At 53.2% G+C, this 16,781-nt stretch overlaps 2 protein-coding genes across 2 annotated transcripts in view; both read left to right on the forward strand.

Annotated features, from left to right (window-relative positions):
- Positions 1 to 6,802, forward strand: part of LOC119114231 (peroxidasin homolog) — a gene marked incomplete at its 5' end in the record, with an annotated part of 18,881 nt that extends 12,079 nt beyond the window's left edge. The window contains 10 exon segments of the mRNA XM_037238430.1: positions 323 to 462; positions 802 to 975; positions 1,385 to 1,561; positions 2,051 to 2,257; positions 2,498 to 2,625; positions 3,103 to 3,229; positions 3,663 to 3,835; positions 5,226 to 5,379; positions 5,908 to 6,029; positions 6,659 to 6,802. Of these exon segments, the coding sequence (XP_037094325.1) occupies positions 323 to 462; positions 802 to 975; positions 1,385 to 1,561; positions 2,051 to 2,257; positions 2,498 to 2,625; positions 3,103 to 3,229; positions 3,663 to 3,835; positions 5,226 to 5,379; positions 5,908 to 6,029; positions 6,659 to 6,802 (1,546 nt within the window).
- A 149-nt stretch (positions 6,803 to 6,951) lies between these two features.
- LOC119113635 (peroxidasin homolog pxn-2-like) lies at positions 6,952 to 9,596 on the forward strand. The gene is made up of 4 exons (XM_037237921.1): positions 6,952 to 6,962; positions 7,295 to 7,441; positions 8,485 to 8,644; positions 9,570 to 9,596. Exons 1-4 carry the CDS (start codon positions 6,952 to 6,954, stop codon positions 9,594 to 9,596), a joined length of 345 nt encoding a protein of 114 aa, XP_037093816.1.
- The last annotated feature ends 7,185 nt before the right edge of the window (positions 9,597 to 16,781 follow it).

Consider the following 16,781-nt stretch of genomic DNA (forward strand, 5'->3'; position numbering starts at 1 on the left):
TGAGAGACGAGAGAGAGAGAGAGAGGGAGAGAGAGAGAGAGAGAGAGAGAGAGAAAAAAAAAAAGAAAGAAAAAGTGCGGAATGAGACGGCAGAAGAAGCGGGAAGGAAACCCATAAAGAAATAAGAAAGGAACAAATAAGAAAGATGCGGAGTAAAGAAAAGGTCAAAGAGGACTGGGTAGATAGAACAAATGTCACAATGATTGAAAGAAAATGTGATTTTAGTTAGCACTTCATAGAATAGAACCATGGAAAGGAAAAATATATAAATAGACCAAAAGAAGCTATCTGTAATCGTCTGTGACCGCGCCGCCGTTTTCAGTGCCGATGAGGAGACGGTACCCTGCGACCCTTCGTCCCCGTACCGCACGTACTCGGGCTACTGCAACAATCTCGCCAACCCCAACTTCGGCAAGTCGGTGACGCCGCAGCACCGCCTGCTGCCGGCCCAGTACGACGACGGTGAGGAACTGGCTCGGTCGCGAGAGGCACGCAGGGGTCACGTCTGTCGGTGGCCGTCATGAGCCAGAGGCCGCCGGAGGCGACAGTCATACGGGAGTTCACGTGTTGAGAGTGTTTAACTGCGTTGTGTTTAGAGCTCTACGGATTGTTCTGTCCTTTCACAATTATGAAGAAGAAACTACAGTGGACATTGCTTGTTAGCAGTGAGTACGCACCGTGTCAAGCTGTTGTACTCGACCCACTTGCCAGTGGGTGAGTTAATAGTGTTAAACACTGGAAAGATCCACGAATAGTACTATGTGGCGGAGCTCGCATCACCTCTTGACCTTGCGCCCGCAGGCATCAGTCGGCCTCGGCAGAGGTCAGTGACCGGCACGCCTCTGCCCTCGCCTCGCCTTATCTCCACCACGTTGCATGACGACGTCAGCAATCCGCACTCGCGCTACACCATGTTCCTGATGCAGTTCGGCCAGTTCCTCGACCACGACATCAGCATGACGCCCATCAACAAAGGTACATTTCTCGTCACCAGCGACGGGCTCCGCACGTGTCCAGGTCTAATTACCACCCTTTCGTTGAGGACAGACAGCTGCGCATTGTGTCAGTAAATCTGCAGGTGCTGCATACGTAGTGGAAAAAATTTGTCGTTTGCAGTAGGAGCAGTCAGCGGGCAAATGTGGTTCGTAATTTGTCATACATATTTTTGCATGCCTTTGTAAGAGCCTAAGACTTTTACACTCAACTGGAAGCTAATGACAATGGTGGCAGCGTATACATGGATCACTGCTCACCGGAGCACTTGCGCATATATAGGCATAACTGCTCAACGAAATATTAGCTCAAAAGATACCCAAGTAAACCAAGTCGCGAGTTCTCGCACAAAGTTTCGCAACAGCGCCCGCCTCACGTCGCTGTCCTGCAGGGTTTGGCGACTCGATCCTGAACTGCCGCGACTGCGACTCTGCCAACCGGGTGCACCCGGAGTGCTGGCCCATCAACGTGCCGCAGAACGACCCGTACTTCCCGCCGGTCAACGTCAGCAGTGGCCGTCCCTTCTGCATCGCCTTCACCCGGTCACTGCCCGGACAGCAGACCCTCGGTGAGGAGGACGAGGGGAGGGAGGGCGCGGGTGGGAACCGGCTCGAAGAAACCATCTCGGATGACAGTTGGGGTCCAGTCGAATGCAACCCACCAGTCTAAAATGGCATCAGTATATCAATCGGCGTCATACTGAGGGCACATCTGCAAGGAAGGGGGTTGGCGGGCCACTGGGCGGAGGGTATAGCTAAGGCAGGGCGCGGCTCCCAGGGACGGGAGGAGTCACGTGACCTGGCAGGAAGGGAGGAGTTACGTGACCTGGCAGGGACGGGACGAGTCACGTGGTCTCGCAGGGACGGGAGGAGTCACGTGGTCTCGCAGGGACGGGAGGAGTCACGTGACCTGGCAGGAACGGGAGGAGTCGCGTGGTCTCGCAGGAGACGGGAGGAGTCACGTGACCTGGCAGGAACGGGAGGAGTCGCGGAGAGTTACCCCGTCAGACGCACCTCCGTCCGAGTCCGAGTCCTCTGACCGCGTCCCGGCGCCACAGGGCCGCGCGAGCAGATCAACCAGAACACGGCCTACATGGACGGCTCCCACATGTACGGCCAGGACCAGTGCGAGGCGCGCAGCCTGCGCTCGTTCCAGGGCGGCCGACTCATCACCACGCCTCACCCCACACGCGGCAAGGGCCTGCTGCCCACCACGCGCGACAACAAGGAGTGCCGCGCCCCCTCCGGCTCCTGCTTCGCCGCCGGTGAGTCGCCGCCGGTCGGCTGTGCTGGTGCTGGAGAGCCTCAGCCCACAGCGCGAAATGTCACAGGCCGCTGTTGATTTGACCGATGTCTGGTCCATGCTGCTGCTGCGTGGATCGGGCCGCCAGTCATGTTCCGCAGCCGATCCGTATTTGGTTTGCTTGTCACAGGAGCTTGCCTCGTTGTCTGTGATTGGTCCGGATGTCCATGACGTCCGCTGAGCGTCGCTGATTGGTCGACAGGCGACAACCGGGCGTCCGAGCAGGCGGGTCTGGCCACTCTGCACATCATCTGGATCCGCGAGCACAACAGGGTGGTGCGCCAGCTGGCCACCATCAACCCGCACTGGGACGACGAGAAGCTCTACCAGGTAGGCGATCGAGTCTACTGCACTGGAATCGGCGGAAACCTTGCCAGAGCCCTTTTGTTCATAATCCAACGGAACCCATTTCTTTCTTGGGGGTAAGCCCGCCCCTCACGTATGACGCCACGCCCCGAGCCCCTTCCTTACCCGGCCGAGAGGCGAAGAAATTGCGTTTGTTTGCAATTAAGTGGTCAGTGCTGACCTAGCAAAGCAAAAGCAACGGCCGGTGCGCTGTGGGCGGTCTCGCATGTCCGCTAAACAGGCAGGTCTCGATCTCAAATGGATAGTGTGATCGATATGATGCCAGGAAGCAAGGCAAGACGATGCCATGATACCATGATGTCATGCCGAAGCTCGGGCCGTAAGTCAATGAGGAGCTGGGCTCAGGTGAGCGACTGAGTCCAACGATTTGGGTTAACGACAAATGATGCCTAGTAGAGTTTTTGGATTGGACTGGCTTCATTTAACGCCACTGCTCTACAGGTGGGACGCAAGATCGTGACGGCCGTGTGGGAGCATGTCACCTACAACGAGTTTCTGCCCCGCATCCTCGGCTGGAACGCGATGCAGCTGTACGACCTGCGGGTCGGCACCGAGGGCTTCTTCAAGGGTCAGTCCACGGCCCAGCACTGTTTGTGCATGCATGTTTCTGTACGTCGGGCAAAACGAAGATTGCAATGTCTTCGAATTGGGGAACAGGGTATTTTGCTACCAGACGGAGATGTTGTTGACGGGCCATAGCGTTGGGTGACAGGAAAGCATTGGAAAACGCCACGCTGTGCAACTGCGTATTGCACCGTATAAAGCTACTAATTGCGCAAAAAATGATGCTACCTGTAAAAAGATGCAAGATATGCAAAAATGTAAGAAACATCGTGTGTTTACACCCAATTCACATCTCTCACTCTCTACATTCGGGTTCTGTTTCGTTTGGGTTAGCTATGCTCACCATCCACGAGGGGTGCAGCGAATGCGATGTTTCCTTGTCGAGGTCCTGCATGTCGCACCTGTCGTCACGCTGACCGCCGTTGTCATGGTTACAGGCTATGACGACACCTGCAGTGCGGCCGTGCTCAACGAGTTCTCCTCGGCGGCGTTCCGCTTCGGCCACTCGCTGATCCGACCCAAGCTCTTCCGCATGGGCGTCAACTTCGGGGAGCGCAACCCACACATCCAGCTCCGCAACAGCTTTTTCAACTCGGACATGCTCTTCGACGTGAGATATGACAACTGGTGGCGGGGGGGATGGAGGGTAGGAAAAGGCACGTGTGCCGAAAGGAGCGGCGCCATGGGGAGGCAGAGGGCCCGTCTGATGTGGCGTGGGAATGCGGCGACCAAGATAGATATGTGGGGCAGTTTACGGGCTTTTGAAGAGGTTCTTCGTCTTAAAAATCAGTTGACGTTTCTAAGTAACGCCGAACGCTGCCGCCTGTTCAATGTCATGTCTCAGAAGCTTCTTCACGTTGTGTTTTCTAATGACTTATAGCGTTGGAGAAAAGCTCGAAAGAGGTCGGTGCAGCAATTTTATGAAAGGAGTGAGGCGAGCTTTTACTTCTATGAATCGAATAATTGTTGGGGCCATCGTGCCCGTCTGGTGTGCCAGTGTGTGCAGTGTACGAACCAACACATCAGATGCAGGCGACAGCCGAGAGAACTAGTTAATCCGTAGCAGGCTGATGCCGTTAGAAGCATCCCATGCATACGGAACAATAATGCGTAGCTTATTCTGCCTCTACTACGGCATTTGCACGCTCCGTAAGCCCATGGCGACGATTGCAGACGAAACAACTCTGATACAGGCTGCAAGTTACAGGGCCCCGTAAACTCATAATATTGTCTTTAGAGGACGCCTTTGTTTGCCAAACATACAAACTGTCATAAGTGCAACTAAACCCCGTAAAGTTCAGGTATGGTTCCCTGTATCCCTCATATATGACACGTACAGTGATCAAATGGCAAACCCTACACTATTTTACTTCGCCGTGCTTGCACTGCCTCTGTAAGGGGTCTACCTAGGATAAAAATACCCGCCTGTTTCGCTGTGTAATAATGTAGACGAAGCCAAAGAAACTATATAGCATGCTGCGGAAAGAATATGTATCGTTTGCGTTTCACCTCTACAAGGATTCGCGACCGCTCATGACCTTGTATGACACCTACTTGACCGCACTCTAGCCACTCCTGACCATGTCTGACCACATCTGAGCCCACCTGACCCCCACCCACTGACTACACCTGAACCCTGCCTGTGACCGCACCTGAGCCCCGTCTGACCGTGCCTGAGCTCACCAGACCCCCACCTTCTGACTACACCTGAACCCTGCCTGTGACCGCACCTGAGCCCCGTCTGACCGTGCCTGAGCCTCACCTGACCCCCACCTTCTGACCACACCTGAACCCTGCCTGTGACCGCACCTGAGCCCCGTCTGACCGTGCCTGAGCTCACCTGACCCCCACCTTCTGACCACACCTGAGCCCTGCCTGTGACCGCACCTGAGCCCCGTCTGACCGTGCCTGAGCTCACCTGACCCCCACCTTCTGACCACACGTGAACCCTTCGTGTGACCGCGACTGAGCTCTTCCTGACCATGCCGTCGCCGCTATAGGTCCAGATGGTGGACGAGATCATGCGCGGCCTGGTGAACACGCCGATGGAGAACCTGGACAACTTCATCACGTCCGAGGTCACCAAGCACCTGTTCGAGGAGCGTGGACACCCCTTCTCCGGGCTGGACCTCGTGTCGCTGAACATCCAGCGCGGTGAGCCTAAGAGCGGCGCGCGCTGGGGCTCAGGCCCGCTTCGGGACGCTGTAGGGGGTCTGGAGGGGGGAAAGGCCGCTTTCCGCTGGGTGCGGTGTTTGCGCTTTGTCTTCGAATGGCGGATTCTCGTCATTTTTTCAATCACGAGCATTTGGTGTGATATGTGATGATAGAATCACCCGCTCTTCCTAAGGGAAATAACGGTAACTTATCCCGCATATGAACGCCTGTCAGCACCTATTGCATAGCGAGTATGGGCAGTGCAGACGTGTTGGTAACTCATCTGGAAACTTTGCAACATTTGTTAAGTGGCAACATCCCGGCGAATGACACATTTTCGAAATATCGTGGTTTAAAAAGCATGATATGTGATGCCCCAAGTCACCCGTGTCACTAAAGCAAAGTTGCCTCAGTCGATCGGATTAATAAGGCAGAACCGTGAGTCTGGCGCGAAAGATCTCCAGTCGGGGGCATCGACGCCATATTAGAATTGGTCAGAGGTCAATGTTAATTCACCGTGTGTGGCAGCACGTGACCACGGCCTGCGTCCCTACAACGAGTACCGGGCTATCTGCAACCTGAAGAAGGTCACCAACTTTGACGAGCTCTCCCGCGAGATTCCACAGCGGCTTATCAACAAGATGAAGCAGGTGCGGGACGGACGGCGCACGAGACATGGCTCACCGGTTATGGGATACGGGATACAAGATACGGGACACGGGGTACGGGATACGGGGCACGGAGCACGGGGCACGGGACACGGGAAACGGAGCACACGGCACAGGACACTGGACACGGGACACGGGATACGAGACAAGGGGCGCTAGACATGGGTTGTGGGGCACTAGACACGAATTACTGTTCATAGGAGTCGGGACACTACACGCACATGCGTCATGGAGCATCTGATGCGGGATACGGGACACGCGATATGGGATCCAAGACACGAGTAGCTAGACAAGGGGCACGGGCCGCGAGGCACGAGACACGGGGCAAGGCACGGAACGAGTGGGGCGTGAACCGGAACTGGGTGAGACGGGACAGGGTTGTCGCATGTCAGATAACACTACTAGTGTAAGGCCCAGCGCTGATATGACGTTAACGGAACTCTACGCGTGTCAGGGAAAATCACGTCCAGCCCGTGCCGTATCCAAGTCTTCGCTGCTCCCCACCTGTTCCTCACAGCTCGACAGCTCCGGCCCTGAGTGACGGCCAAACTGACCTCGCTGTGACGTCACAGCCCCAGCCACCATGCCCTTGACCTAGCCTGACCTGACAGGTGTACGCCAGCGTGGACGACATCGACCTGTTCACGGGAGGCCTGAGTGAGACACCGCTGCAGGGCGGCCTGGTCGGCCCCACCTTCGGCTGCATCATCGGACTGCAGTTCCGCTTCCTAAAGAAGTGCGACCGCTTCTGGTGAGTGTGCCCCGCTGCCAGACTCAGACTGTCTCGACGTTAGCACATCCGGCGACTATCAGGGTAGCCAGGCTGGGTTAGGTATGCTACGTTAGGTGGTTGGCAATTGTTTGCTGAAAATCTTGGCCTTTTATCTAAGCGGCTCTCTGAGTAATGTGGAATCTGTCGAGCATGCGCTGCCGCGTTCTTTTGGACGATTGTTTGCATTAGGATCGTTTTAAATTTTCGCACCTGAAGCTGTCTCGCTCTTGTTACAAGTTAACATCTTCGTGTTTGTAGTTTAAGCGCAACGTTGCCAACCCTGGCACATCACACTGCATGGCTTCGCTAAAGCCATAAAGCACTTTGGCGTGTGGCTTTAAAGCCATAAGCCCAAACAGCTTGTGGCCTTAAATTCACGTGTAACCACTGCGTCACAGCACGCCATTTCCGGTGTCATACCTCGCGCGGTGATACGTGACGCGTCACGTGTGACAACACGCATCTGGGCGGACAGGTACGAGACTGAAGAGCCGGCCATCCGCTTCACCGAGCAGCAGCTAGCCGAGATACGCAAGGTGACAATGAGTCACATTATGTGCCAGAACTGCGACGAGGTGGACGCCCTGCAACGCGCCCTCTTCGACATGCCGCACGACTTCCTGTGAGTACCTGATTTGTCACGTCTCTCTCTCTCTCTCTCTCCTCTCTCTCTCTCTCATCTCTCTCTCTCTCTCTCTCTCTATCTCTCTCCTCTCTCCTCGCTCCTTTCTCTCTCTCTCTCTCTCTCTCTCTCTCTCTCTCTCTCTCTCTCTCTCTCTCTCTCTCTCTCTCTCTCTCTCTCTCTCTCTCTCTCTCTCTCTCTCTCTCTCTCTCTCTCTCTCTCTCTCTCTCTCTCTCTCTCTCTCTCTCTCTCTCTCTCTCTCTCTCTCTCTCTCTCTCTCTCTCTCTCTCTCTCTCTCTCTTCTCTCTCTCTCTCTCTCTCTCTCTCTCTCCTCTCTCTCTCTCTCTCTCTCTCTCTCTCTCTCTCTCTCTCTCTCTCTCTCTCTCTCTCTCTCTCTCTCTCTCTCTCTCTCTCTCTCTCTCTCTCTCTCTCTCTCTCTCTCTCTCTCTCTCTCTCTCTCTCTCTCTCTCTCTCTCTCTCTCTCTCTCTCTCTCTCTCTCTCTCTCTCTCTCTCTCTCTCTCTCTCTCTTCTCTCTCTCTCTCTCTCCCTCTCTCTCTCCCTCTCTCTCTCTCACTTTCTCTCTCCCTCGCATTCCCTCCTCTCTCTCTCCCTTTCTCTCTCTCCCTCTCTCTCTCTCTCTCTCTCTCTCTCTCTCTCTCTATTGCGCTCTCGCTCTGTCTCTGTCTCTGTCTCTGTCTCTATCTCTGTCCCTGTCTCTGTTTCTGTTTCTGTATTTGTCCCTGTTTCTGTTTCTGTTTCTGTTTCTGTTTTTGCCTCTGTCTCTGTCTCTGTCCCTGTCTCTGTATCTGTCTCTGTCTCTGTCTCTGTCTCTGTCCCTGTTTCTGTCTCCGTCTCTGTCACTGAGAGCCTTGGTGAGAAATAGTCTGCTGCAACCTTATGATGCGAAATAGAAATTAGCCTTACGGCTGCAAACCAACGTCTTAAGTTAGTCCTAAATACTGAATTTGCCACCTCCATTGGCACAATAATGGTGATGTTGGACCCCAAAGCTCTCTGCTGACCACTATGTCATCCCCGGCAGAAACCCTCGCATTCCATGCCGGTCCATGCCGCAAATGAACTTCGAACTGTGGAAGGAGGGCAACAACGGCGGCGGCCAGTGCAACATCAACGGTGTCTCCTTCAGCAGAGGCACCACCATCAGCATCAGCCCGTGCACACGGTGCTCCTGCGCGAACGGGGTGAGTAAGAGGCAGAGAGAGGGGAGGGAGGGAGGGAGAGGGAGGGAGAGAAAAGGAGATGGAAGGGCTTTGAAACACTTGGTGTACTTGCGATCAGGTATGGCCTGTGGATATATCAGGAGTATGCCTCCTTTGGCGGAAGGACTGAGTATGTAGTCGTTAAGGACGCTGCTAGCAGTCCACAGCGCCATTTTGCGGGGTCACGGTCCTCGTTTTCATGCGTATTGTAACTTCAGAAAATGAGAGAGCATCGATGCTACGCACTACGTCCCTCGCTGAGGTTTGAAGTTTGGATGATTTTGTTCCACACGTATCTCCCTTCCCTATTGGTTTCATGGTAGCTGTAATACTCTTAAGGTACCAATTCATCCTTTGTCTTGAGACACTAGACCTTCCCCTTTGATTACTTCCGCCCCAACATCCACTCGCCTGCCCTCCCCTAATCCTTCGCTTCTTAGCTCGGTCTTCCGCTTGTGCCGTCTTTGTCCGCCACAGCCAGCACCCCAGTGAATCAGTCTGATAATTCGCTCTGTTCCAGCAAACGAACTGCCAGAGTGTGCGAGTGACCAGCTGCCAGCAGCTGGCGGCCCAATCGGGACGGGACGCGGTGCTGGCCGACACTTCGTGCCGCGTGCAGTGTCTCTCTGAGCTGGGCGGCGGCGGCGGCGGCGGCGGCGGCGGCGGCGGCGGCGGCGGCGGTCAGGCGCGGCCGGCGCCGTCGCTGAGTCCGCCGCGTCCGGCGGCGCCCGCGTCCCGGCCGCCGCCCGCCTTCCAGCCGCCGCCGCCGCAGCAGCAGCAGGGCGGCTTCCAGCCGCAGCCGGCGCCGCCCGTGCAGCTGGGGCCGGCGCCGCCGCCCCCGCGGCCGCGGCCGCCGTTCCGCGGCGGTGGGGGTCCGTTCGGCGGCCTGGGGGCGTTCGGCCTGCAGGGTCTGGGCCGGCTGTTCGGTCTGTAGAGCCGGCGCGACGGCGCCGATGCGGCGCTGTGGACGACACGGCCTTAACTGACCTTCCGTGACCGCGGCTGACCTCACGCGACCTCGGCTGACCTCTGGTGACCTCGGCTAATCTGGGAGATGACTCCGAGACCGGTCCGAGCCCTCGGACTCAGCCGACGGTCCTCGTTCGCCATACCCACGCCGGTGGCTCGACGATAGCGCGGTCCGGATACCAGTAAGCGTCCAAATCCCGGTATTCCTGAACACCAGAGTGTGGATTCAGCCTCCAGCGAAGGGCCCGGGTTCCAGCGTGGATACGAATGAGAGTGGTGATCCGCATACTAGCGAGGATAGCAAGGCGACGCGGCCCGCCCCTGACACGTGACCCAAGATGGCAGCTGCCTCCGTGGCCGCGGAGCAGGCGTCAGGCTTCGCGTCACATCTCGGAGAGCCGGAAGCGCCGTGACCCGACGGTGGCGCCGCCAGGTGGCGGCTCGCCGTGTCGCTGAGTTTTTTTCAGGGAGAGCGCAGCTAGGTGTGAGCGAGTGCGTAGCATTAAGAAGATGGCTGGCGGAACGACGCGGTTCGAAGGGCTGACGCCGTCCCGCCCCATCGGACACGTCATTAATGCTCAACCAATGTGATAGCTGCGGGGCGACGAGCCGGGACGTTTCAGTGTGGACGGCCCCGCGCGTGCAAGTGAGGCATGTCAGTGTGCATGCGCGTGTGTGTCAGTGTTGGCGTGTCTGCGTTTTTATTGTCGTGCGGTGCGCAGCACGGATGGTGCGACGTTTATTTGTTGGTAGTTGCTCTCGTGTGCAAGGGACCAGCGCTGGCGAATGGCCCGCGCGCTGAGCGTGGCGGGCACCGGACCTGCTACTGCCACAGCTGATACGTAGCCTAGATGTGCGGTTTGACGTGCAGTTTGGCGCAACTGCAAGTGCCAGTGACGCGCACCTGCTTGTTCTTATCATCAAAATTGAGTTTCTCGTCTTCTGAAGCGCAGCGTAAAGGCGTGTGAAGTATTGGCGCATATAATCACAATATTTATTCGTAAGGTCATCGAGTTTTACCCTTAGTCTGTACGCGTACCTCGTGCGGGTGTACTGCCGAACCGTCAGCAGGTAATACAATGTGTGCATACGCGACAAGCAAGCGTTTGTCAACTCTCTCCGTTGCCAAAACGCCAAAACTTCCTTTAAAATCTGTCAATCTCAGCTCAGGCCGTCGTCAGCGTCCAGTCCCTATGAACCGATAGTTACCGGCTTCTGTGTAGCCGTCAGCACGACTTGGTATCCCAGAGAGCGATGTGAGCATGGGGTATGCATTATTTAGCCTACGTCACTTGTTCACGCCATTATCAGCTGTGCGCGCCGTTGCACCGAGTCAGACCACAATTCCAAAGGTGCGAAGTGAAGGCCCTAGGTAGACAGCCCCTCACATCGATCTTCCTGGCCGGCCAAAGCAGGATTTTTTGTCAGAAAAATTTGGCACGAGCGCTCGAGTCATTGCGTTTCAGGTAGGTGCCACTGATAAGTGGCGAAGACGGTGTTTAGACGACACCTCCTCTGGACTGTGGATAACCCAAGGAACGAAACAAAAATGAAGCTGCGTGGCAGCGGCAGACTGCTGCTAAAATTCTCCATGGGTGGGCGAAATGTCCACCCGGATCACGAGCTCAACATTAGCATGCAGAACCTGTGCCAAAGTTCGGGGAAATCATTTCGACAGTTGGTGCGGTACGCATTGCGACTCTGCTGCTTCCTATATACCCACTATATCGACTGTGCCGCCACCTGTATCGGCCTTGGGATGCATGAAATCGGCGGAGACGGCTGTACCCGTCGCTGACTCCTTGGCGTCGTGTCCCAGCCCAGAGCGGAGCGGTGGACAGAGCCCGTTGGAAGCCTGTCTGGAAATCCGTGCTACCCGATTTCCAATGGAATTTAACCCCACGTGCTCTTCTACATAGGCATGGTTGTAAATAAGAGATCTTGTCCAGCAATAAACTTCCTTAGACAGGTGGGCAGTATCCACCGGCCTAGGGAGGTTGTCGCGCACTGGGTACACGCTCCTTCTCTCTAAGCGCTATCTCACAGACTTCAAAAAAGAACATCGCTTGACACAGTAAACGTAAATACTACGCTAGCCCCGAGGCCGGTAGTCTAAACACTGGTCTATATGAGGATCAGTCACAAGCCCATGAATTCCCTATCTTCTTCGAATGTCATCACATGGATTCTATCAAACAATTACTTACGCCATTTTCGCAATTCTTCGCGGAGAGCACCGTGACGCAAGTGCATTTCATTTAGCGCTGAAGGGCTGTGCCTGCCAGACTTCTGATTTCACTCTGCCTTGAAGGATCATGAAATAAACACTTCCAAACATGCTTTTTGAATCGTAAGATTACGCACAAATGAAACGTCGGAATTTTTGCGCTTTGTTTTCTACCTTAACAGAATGTATTAAAACACAGGCATAGCGAAAGTGCCACTAACCCGAGCTGCCCCCCCCCCCCCCCCTGCTGTCCACGCTAAGATCAACACTTTTGAATGATTAAAGCGATGCAAAAGAGAAACTGCCAGCGAGAAACAGATGCAGATATATCAGGAGCTCTCGCCAAAGCTTTTTATGTATTCAGAATATTCCGTTTATGGTATGCTTAATTCCCTCAAAGGAAGTGTTTCACATTTGCATGTGGCTTTGAACTGGAATGGCTACCTTGAAGATCATTCGTTGCAGTTCTGAAACATGCCCTTCTTTAGACCTAAGGCCGTCTATTCTCTGAGCTACATACCCCCGAAGAAGCGCGGACTATTTCGGGGAGACAATTTCAAGGTCACTTGAGTATCCATGACGCCACAATAACTTCACTATATCATATAACGTCATCCATCTCATTATAACGTCCTGCCATTCCACTAGCCAAGCGCGATCAAGGCCAATGAAAAAAGATTGATCGAGTTGTTCATATCTGGCGTTCGTGAGCAGATTGCCAGGCATAACGATCCTCAACTGGCTCTCGACCAATACTTAACAATGTACGCTGACATAATCAAACAATGACTCACTGAGGAACAAATTTACTTGCAGGGAGACTGTATTTTCCAGAGCACTCTTTTCCGCTGAAAGTTATACCAATAGTTATAAGTGAACTTGTTTCATCATATTTCAACGTTTTCATTGGCTCAACGTTTTCAAATGTGGCACATCCCCTTTACGCACGAATCTGTTTGTTGCTGACATACTGAAGTGACTTTTTTTTAGGTTATGATTCGATAGGTTACAAGTAAAATATTAAAGCTTGAGCAATAGGAACCATAGATGAGACATAGCAATTGATCACGAAGCAGAAAAAATGTCCCATTAACATTTTTGCTAATTTTGATGCCTGCGAGACAAGTGAGCCAGAATTTGACATTGTTATTTTCCACGGCGAAAGAAGGACGTCTCCCACATGAATTTAGCATGTAACATTATTTCTAAGTGCATGCGATGACACCTTCCCTCCATGCTTGGAAGCTCGACGAAGTTGCTTGCTTGCAAGTGTTGGCCGCGTTTTCATGTGCTAGTGAAAAGTTAAGAATCTGCAAGGTCTTTGACACCCAAGACATAAAGATTTGTAGACAAATTTTGCAGCTCACAGACAAGTGACGCAAGTAAAAGAAGACACCTGGAATCGTGTTTGAGCAACAGGCTCACCCAGGTTCATGCATTTCATTACAAAAATATGTTAATGTATAGTATGCAACACTGGTGGTGAGGAGGAAGAAGAGGGGCACGAAATCCACCGACATCGTTCACAGGTCCTGAGTTGGAATATTGTGTAGCTTCTGGCAGACACACACACACACACATACACACACACACACACACACACACACACACACACACACACACATATATATATATATATATATATATATATATATATATATATATATATATATATACACGCACACACGCATACACAGAGTTGTGGGAGCACGACGCTGCAGAGCGTATCGCCATGACGACAACAACGCAATCTCACTGAGACGAGTGGGGATGTGGATGAATGCAAAATGAACGTATTGGATAATTCGTAGCCTTGGTGAATGGTTAACCTGAGAAGTGCTCTCATAGTGGTGGAATATCGTCTTTAACGCGCTGGGAATGCAAGAAGCTCTCAGTTATTACTAATCTTCACTGAGGGAACCCCAATGCAATGACTGCATCAATCAACCTGGAGGATTCATGTCTGCCCCTTCAAGGTAAACCGTCAAAGCATTCCTCCGCAAGCATCACGCCATAGCCGGACACCCTTCTCACACGCCTGAGTGATCTAAACTGGTGTCTGGTAAACCCAGTGGTGGCATCACCACTGCACACTTGTGTACCCTGCTCTGTTGATGTACGTTTGACAACTCATGTTACCACTCCCCGAGCTCCAGTTGAGACTAGAGAGCTGGCGCAGCGGGTCTGGAATCCGGATGCGCCGCCGCTGGAACAGCCACAAACACGTCCGTGGTAAAAGGACGCAAACTTGCCCAACTCATATCATTCCTTGCATCATGCTTGCTGTGCTCATGGAAAGCGTTACAAGCGATCTCGGACGAGTCCTAATTAAGACAGACTCAGCAAATGCGCAGTCGTTAATAGCAAAAGTAAACCAAGCCTGTCAACGTCAACTAAGGCCGAGCAGTTGCGTTAACAACGCATACAAATGTAAAAAATCGGGATTGCGGGATGCTTGTCGCTGCGCGTCCAGATCTTGTTTTCATTTCTGTAAATGTCACGTTGACCAGTTTCCAGCTAACAACATCTGGGAGGGGCGGCCTTGTGACATTCGCAGAGCATCGGCCAGGGCTCATTCGATACCCGGAATTTGGTGGCCTCTCCGCAGCGCCGTCCGCTCACGCTGTCCGGTCATCTTAGAGTGCACTTTGAGCTGACATCAGCGACAGCGTACTCTGAGCCGGCATCAGCGGCAGGGTAATTTGAGCCAACATCAGCGAAAGTGTACATCGAGCCGGCATTGGCGGCAGGGTTCTTCGAGCTGACATTAGTGACAGTGTAATCTAAGCTGACATTAGCGACTGTGTTCTCTGAGCTTGCATTAGCGACAGTGTACTCCAAGCTGGTATTAGCAGTAGTGTACTTCGAGCTGACATTAGCAGCAGTGTATCCTGAGCCGAAATCAGCGGTCGTGTACTTTAAGCAGACGTAAGGGCGCAGTGTACGCTGAGCCGAGGTCAGCGCCCTCGTACTCCGGTCCACTGTCGCCGGAGACGGCCACAGAGACGGCCAGGAGGAGCAGCCAAGCCAGCAGCAGGAGCTTTATCGTTGCTGTGGGTCGCTTCAGAGGCGGGGGACGCTTTATACCGGCCGCGGAACTGTCACGGTAGAATATCGAACACGTCGTCTGCAAGCCATTCTATGGAACTACGGGTGGGAGCGCATATATCTGAAGGCACACCGGCTGACTTGGCCGGTTGCATGGAGACCGGGATGTCACTGTGCGGTTCAAGCCGGCAAAGGTGATGGTGGATGGAAAGGACCGCAGGTTCTTACTGTGCAAACGGAAAGCGGGCATAGGCTCGCGAGCTACCAAGTATGAATACCACTCCGCTGTTTGCTACGAGCTGACCGTAAGACGATTCATCAAAAGATGTGCGGGAATAGCAGAAATGTCGAAGACCGTTATTCATGTGTTGCACTGTCGTTGCATCCATTGCGCACTATTAAAGGCGCACATTTACAGCCGTCGGTATCCGTGCGTCACTGAAATGGGTGAGAGACGCATGCATACAAAACGCACAAGAGATAAATACATTAGGAGTTCATGGGGTAAACTCACGTGTTCCCATATAGAATGGGAAACTCGATTGACTGTGTACAGACTTTGGAAAACATATGGGTGGGGGACGTGTATGACTAAATTTTCTACAAAGCGGTGGGTACATACTGCAAGAACATTGCACAATGCCACTGCTTGCGTGTCTCGCGGTCATAATTAACTCCATTCACAGTACTTTTGCAACTTTTAACGTGACAAATAATATGTGTGAAACGTTTCTAAAAAATATGTTCATTACAATATATATATATATATATATATATATATATATATATATATATATATACAAATATGTGATGTTCCAATGCATCAAAACAAGGTTCCATAAAAATGTTACCAGAATGAAGGGTGGGTGCAACCGATTTCAGTTGGTAGCGGGTAGGTATGGACACGGCTTCATAGGCTGCCATTGGATTGGCAATGACATTGTTACCTGTAAAGGTCTCCAATGCATATGCACCTACATGCATTACACACACGATGCTTCCGGGATGGTTTGAAAGGTTTGAGAAGCATGCAAGCGGCCGCGGGCAGCTGTTGCAGCGTTCAGCAGCAGCCGTTGCACTGCTCAGCGGCTGTTGTTGTGCTCAGCAGCCGTTGCAGTGCTCAGCGGCTGTTGTTGTGCTCAGCAGCTGTTGCTGTGCTAAGCAGCTGTTGCAGCGCTCAGCGGGGCTAAATAAAACGCCCGCGCCTCACATTCTCACTTCTGTCAACGGCGGAGCATCGCTACAGTTCTGAATATTAACTGTGTCGCGAGATCATCGCTCCCTCAGGGTAAGCCGTGTCTGAAGCGATGGTCGTCTGATCGGCTCTAACGTTTTGTGACAAAACGAGAGTGGCTGGCTGCCGTTAGTGTTATAACTTACCAGTTTTCGTCAGAATGCGAGTGTAAAAAGCACACACAGAAGTATAAGGTCTAGCAATTGTCACTGCGACCCCGCTTGCTCTTTGAAGTTCAATCAGAATCTGCTGTGCTGCACTGCAAAACCCTGCGCCACATTGAGGGCGCCGACACTCAACCGGGAGTGCGTACCCGCCCTCCACCGGTCCATCAGAGCAGCTTGCAACATCGAGGGCACTGACATTCAACCGGGAGTGCATATCCGCCCTCGCTTGGTCATCAGGGTAGCTTACAAAATCATCGACGCTGCCCTTCACTTATACCGGTTTAGAACCGAGGGTTCAAGGCTATGCAACTAGTTTTTTTCCGCCCTGCGCGCAGCCGCTTGGCAGGTTTGCTCTGTTGAATGTTGCTAATCTGATGTCCCGCTCAGTGGTCCCACATCTACTCCATTGCGTAGGTCGCTTGATTACTCTGCAGATGGGATGGCCGGTGTTTTGCGAGTCTGCCCGGACCGGTA

The sequence above is a fragment of the Pollicipes pollicipes genome, unplaced genomic scaffold, assembly GCF_011947565.3.
Source record: "Pollicipes pollicipes isolate AB1234 unplaced genomic scaffold, Ppol_2.1 Scaffold_7262;HRSCAF=8765_pilon_pilon_pilon, whole genome shotgun sequence".
Taxonomy (NCBI): Eukaryota; Metazoa; Arthropoda; class Thecostraca; order Pollicipedomorpha; family Pollicipedidae; genus Pollicipes; species Pollicipes pollicipes.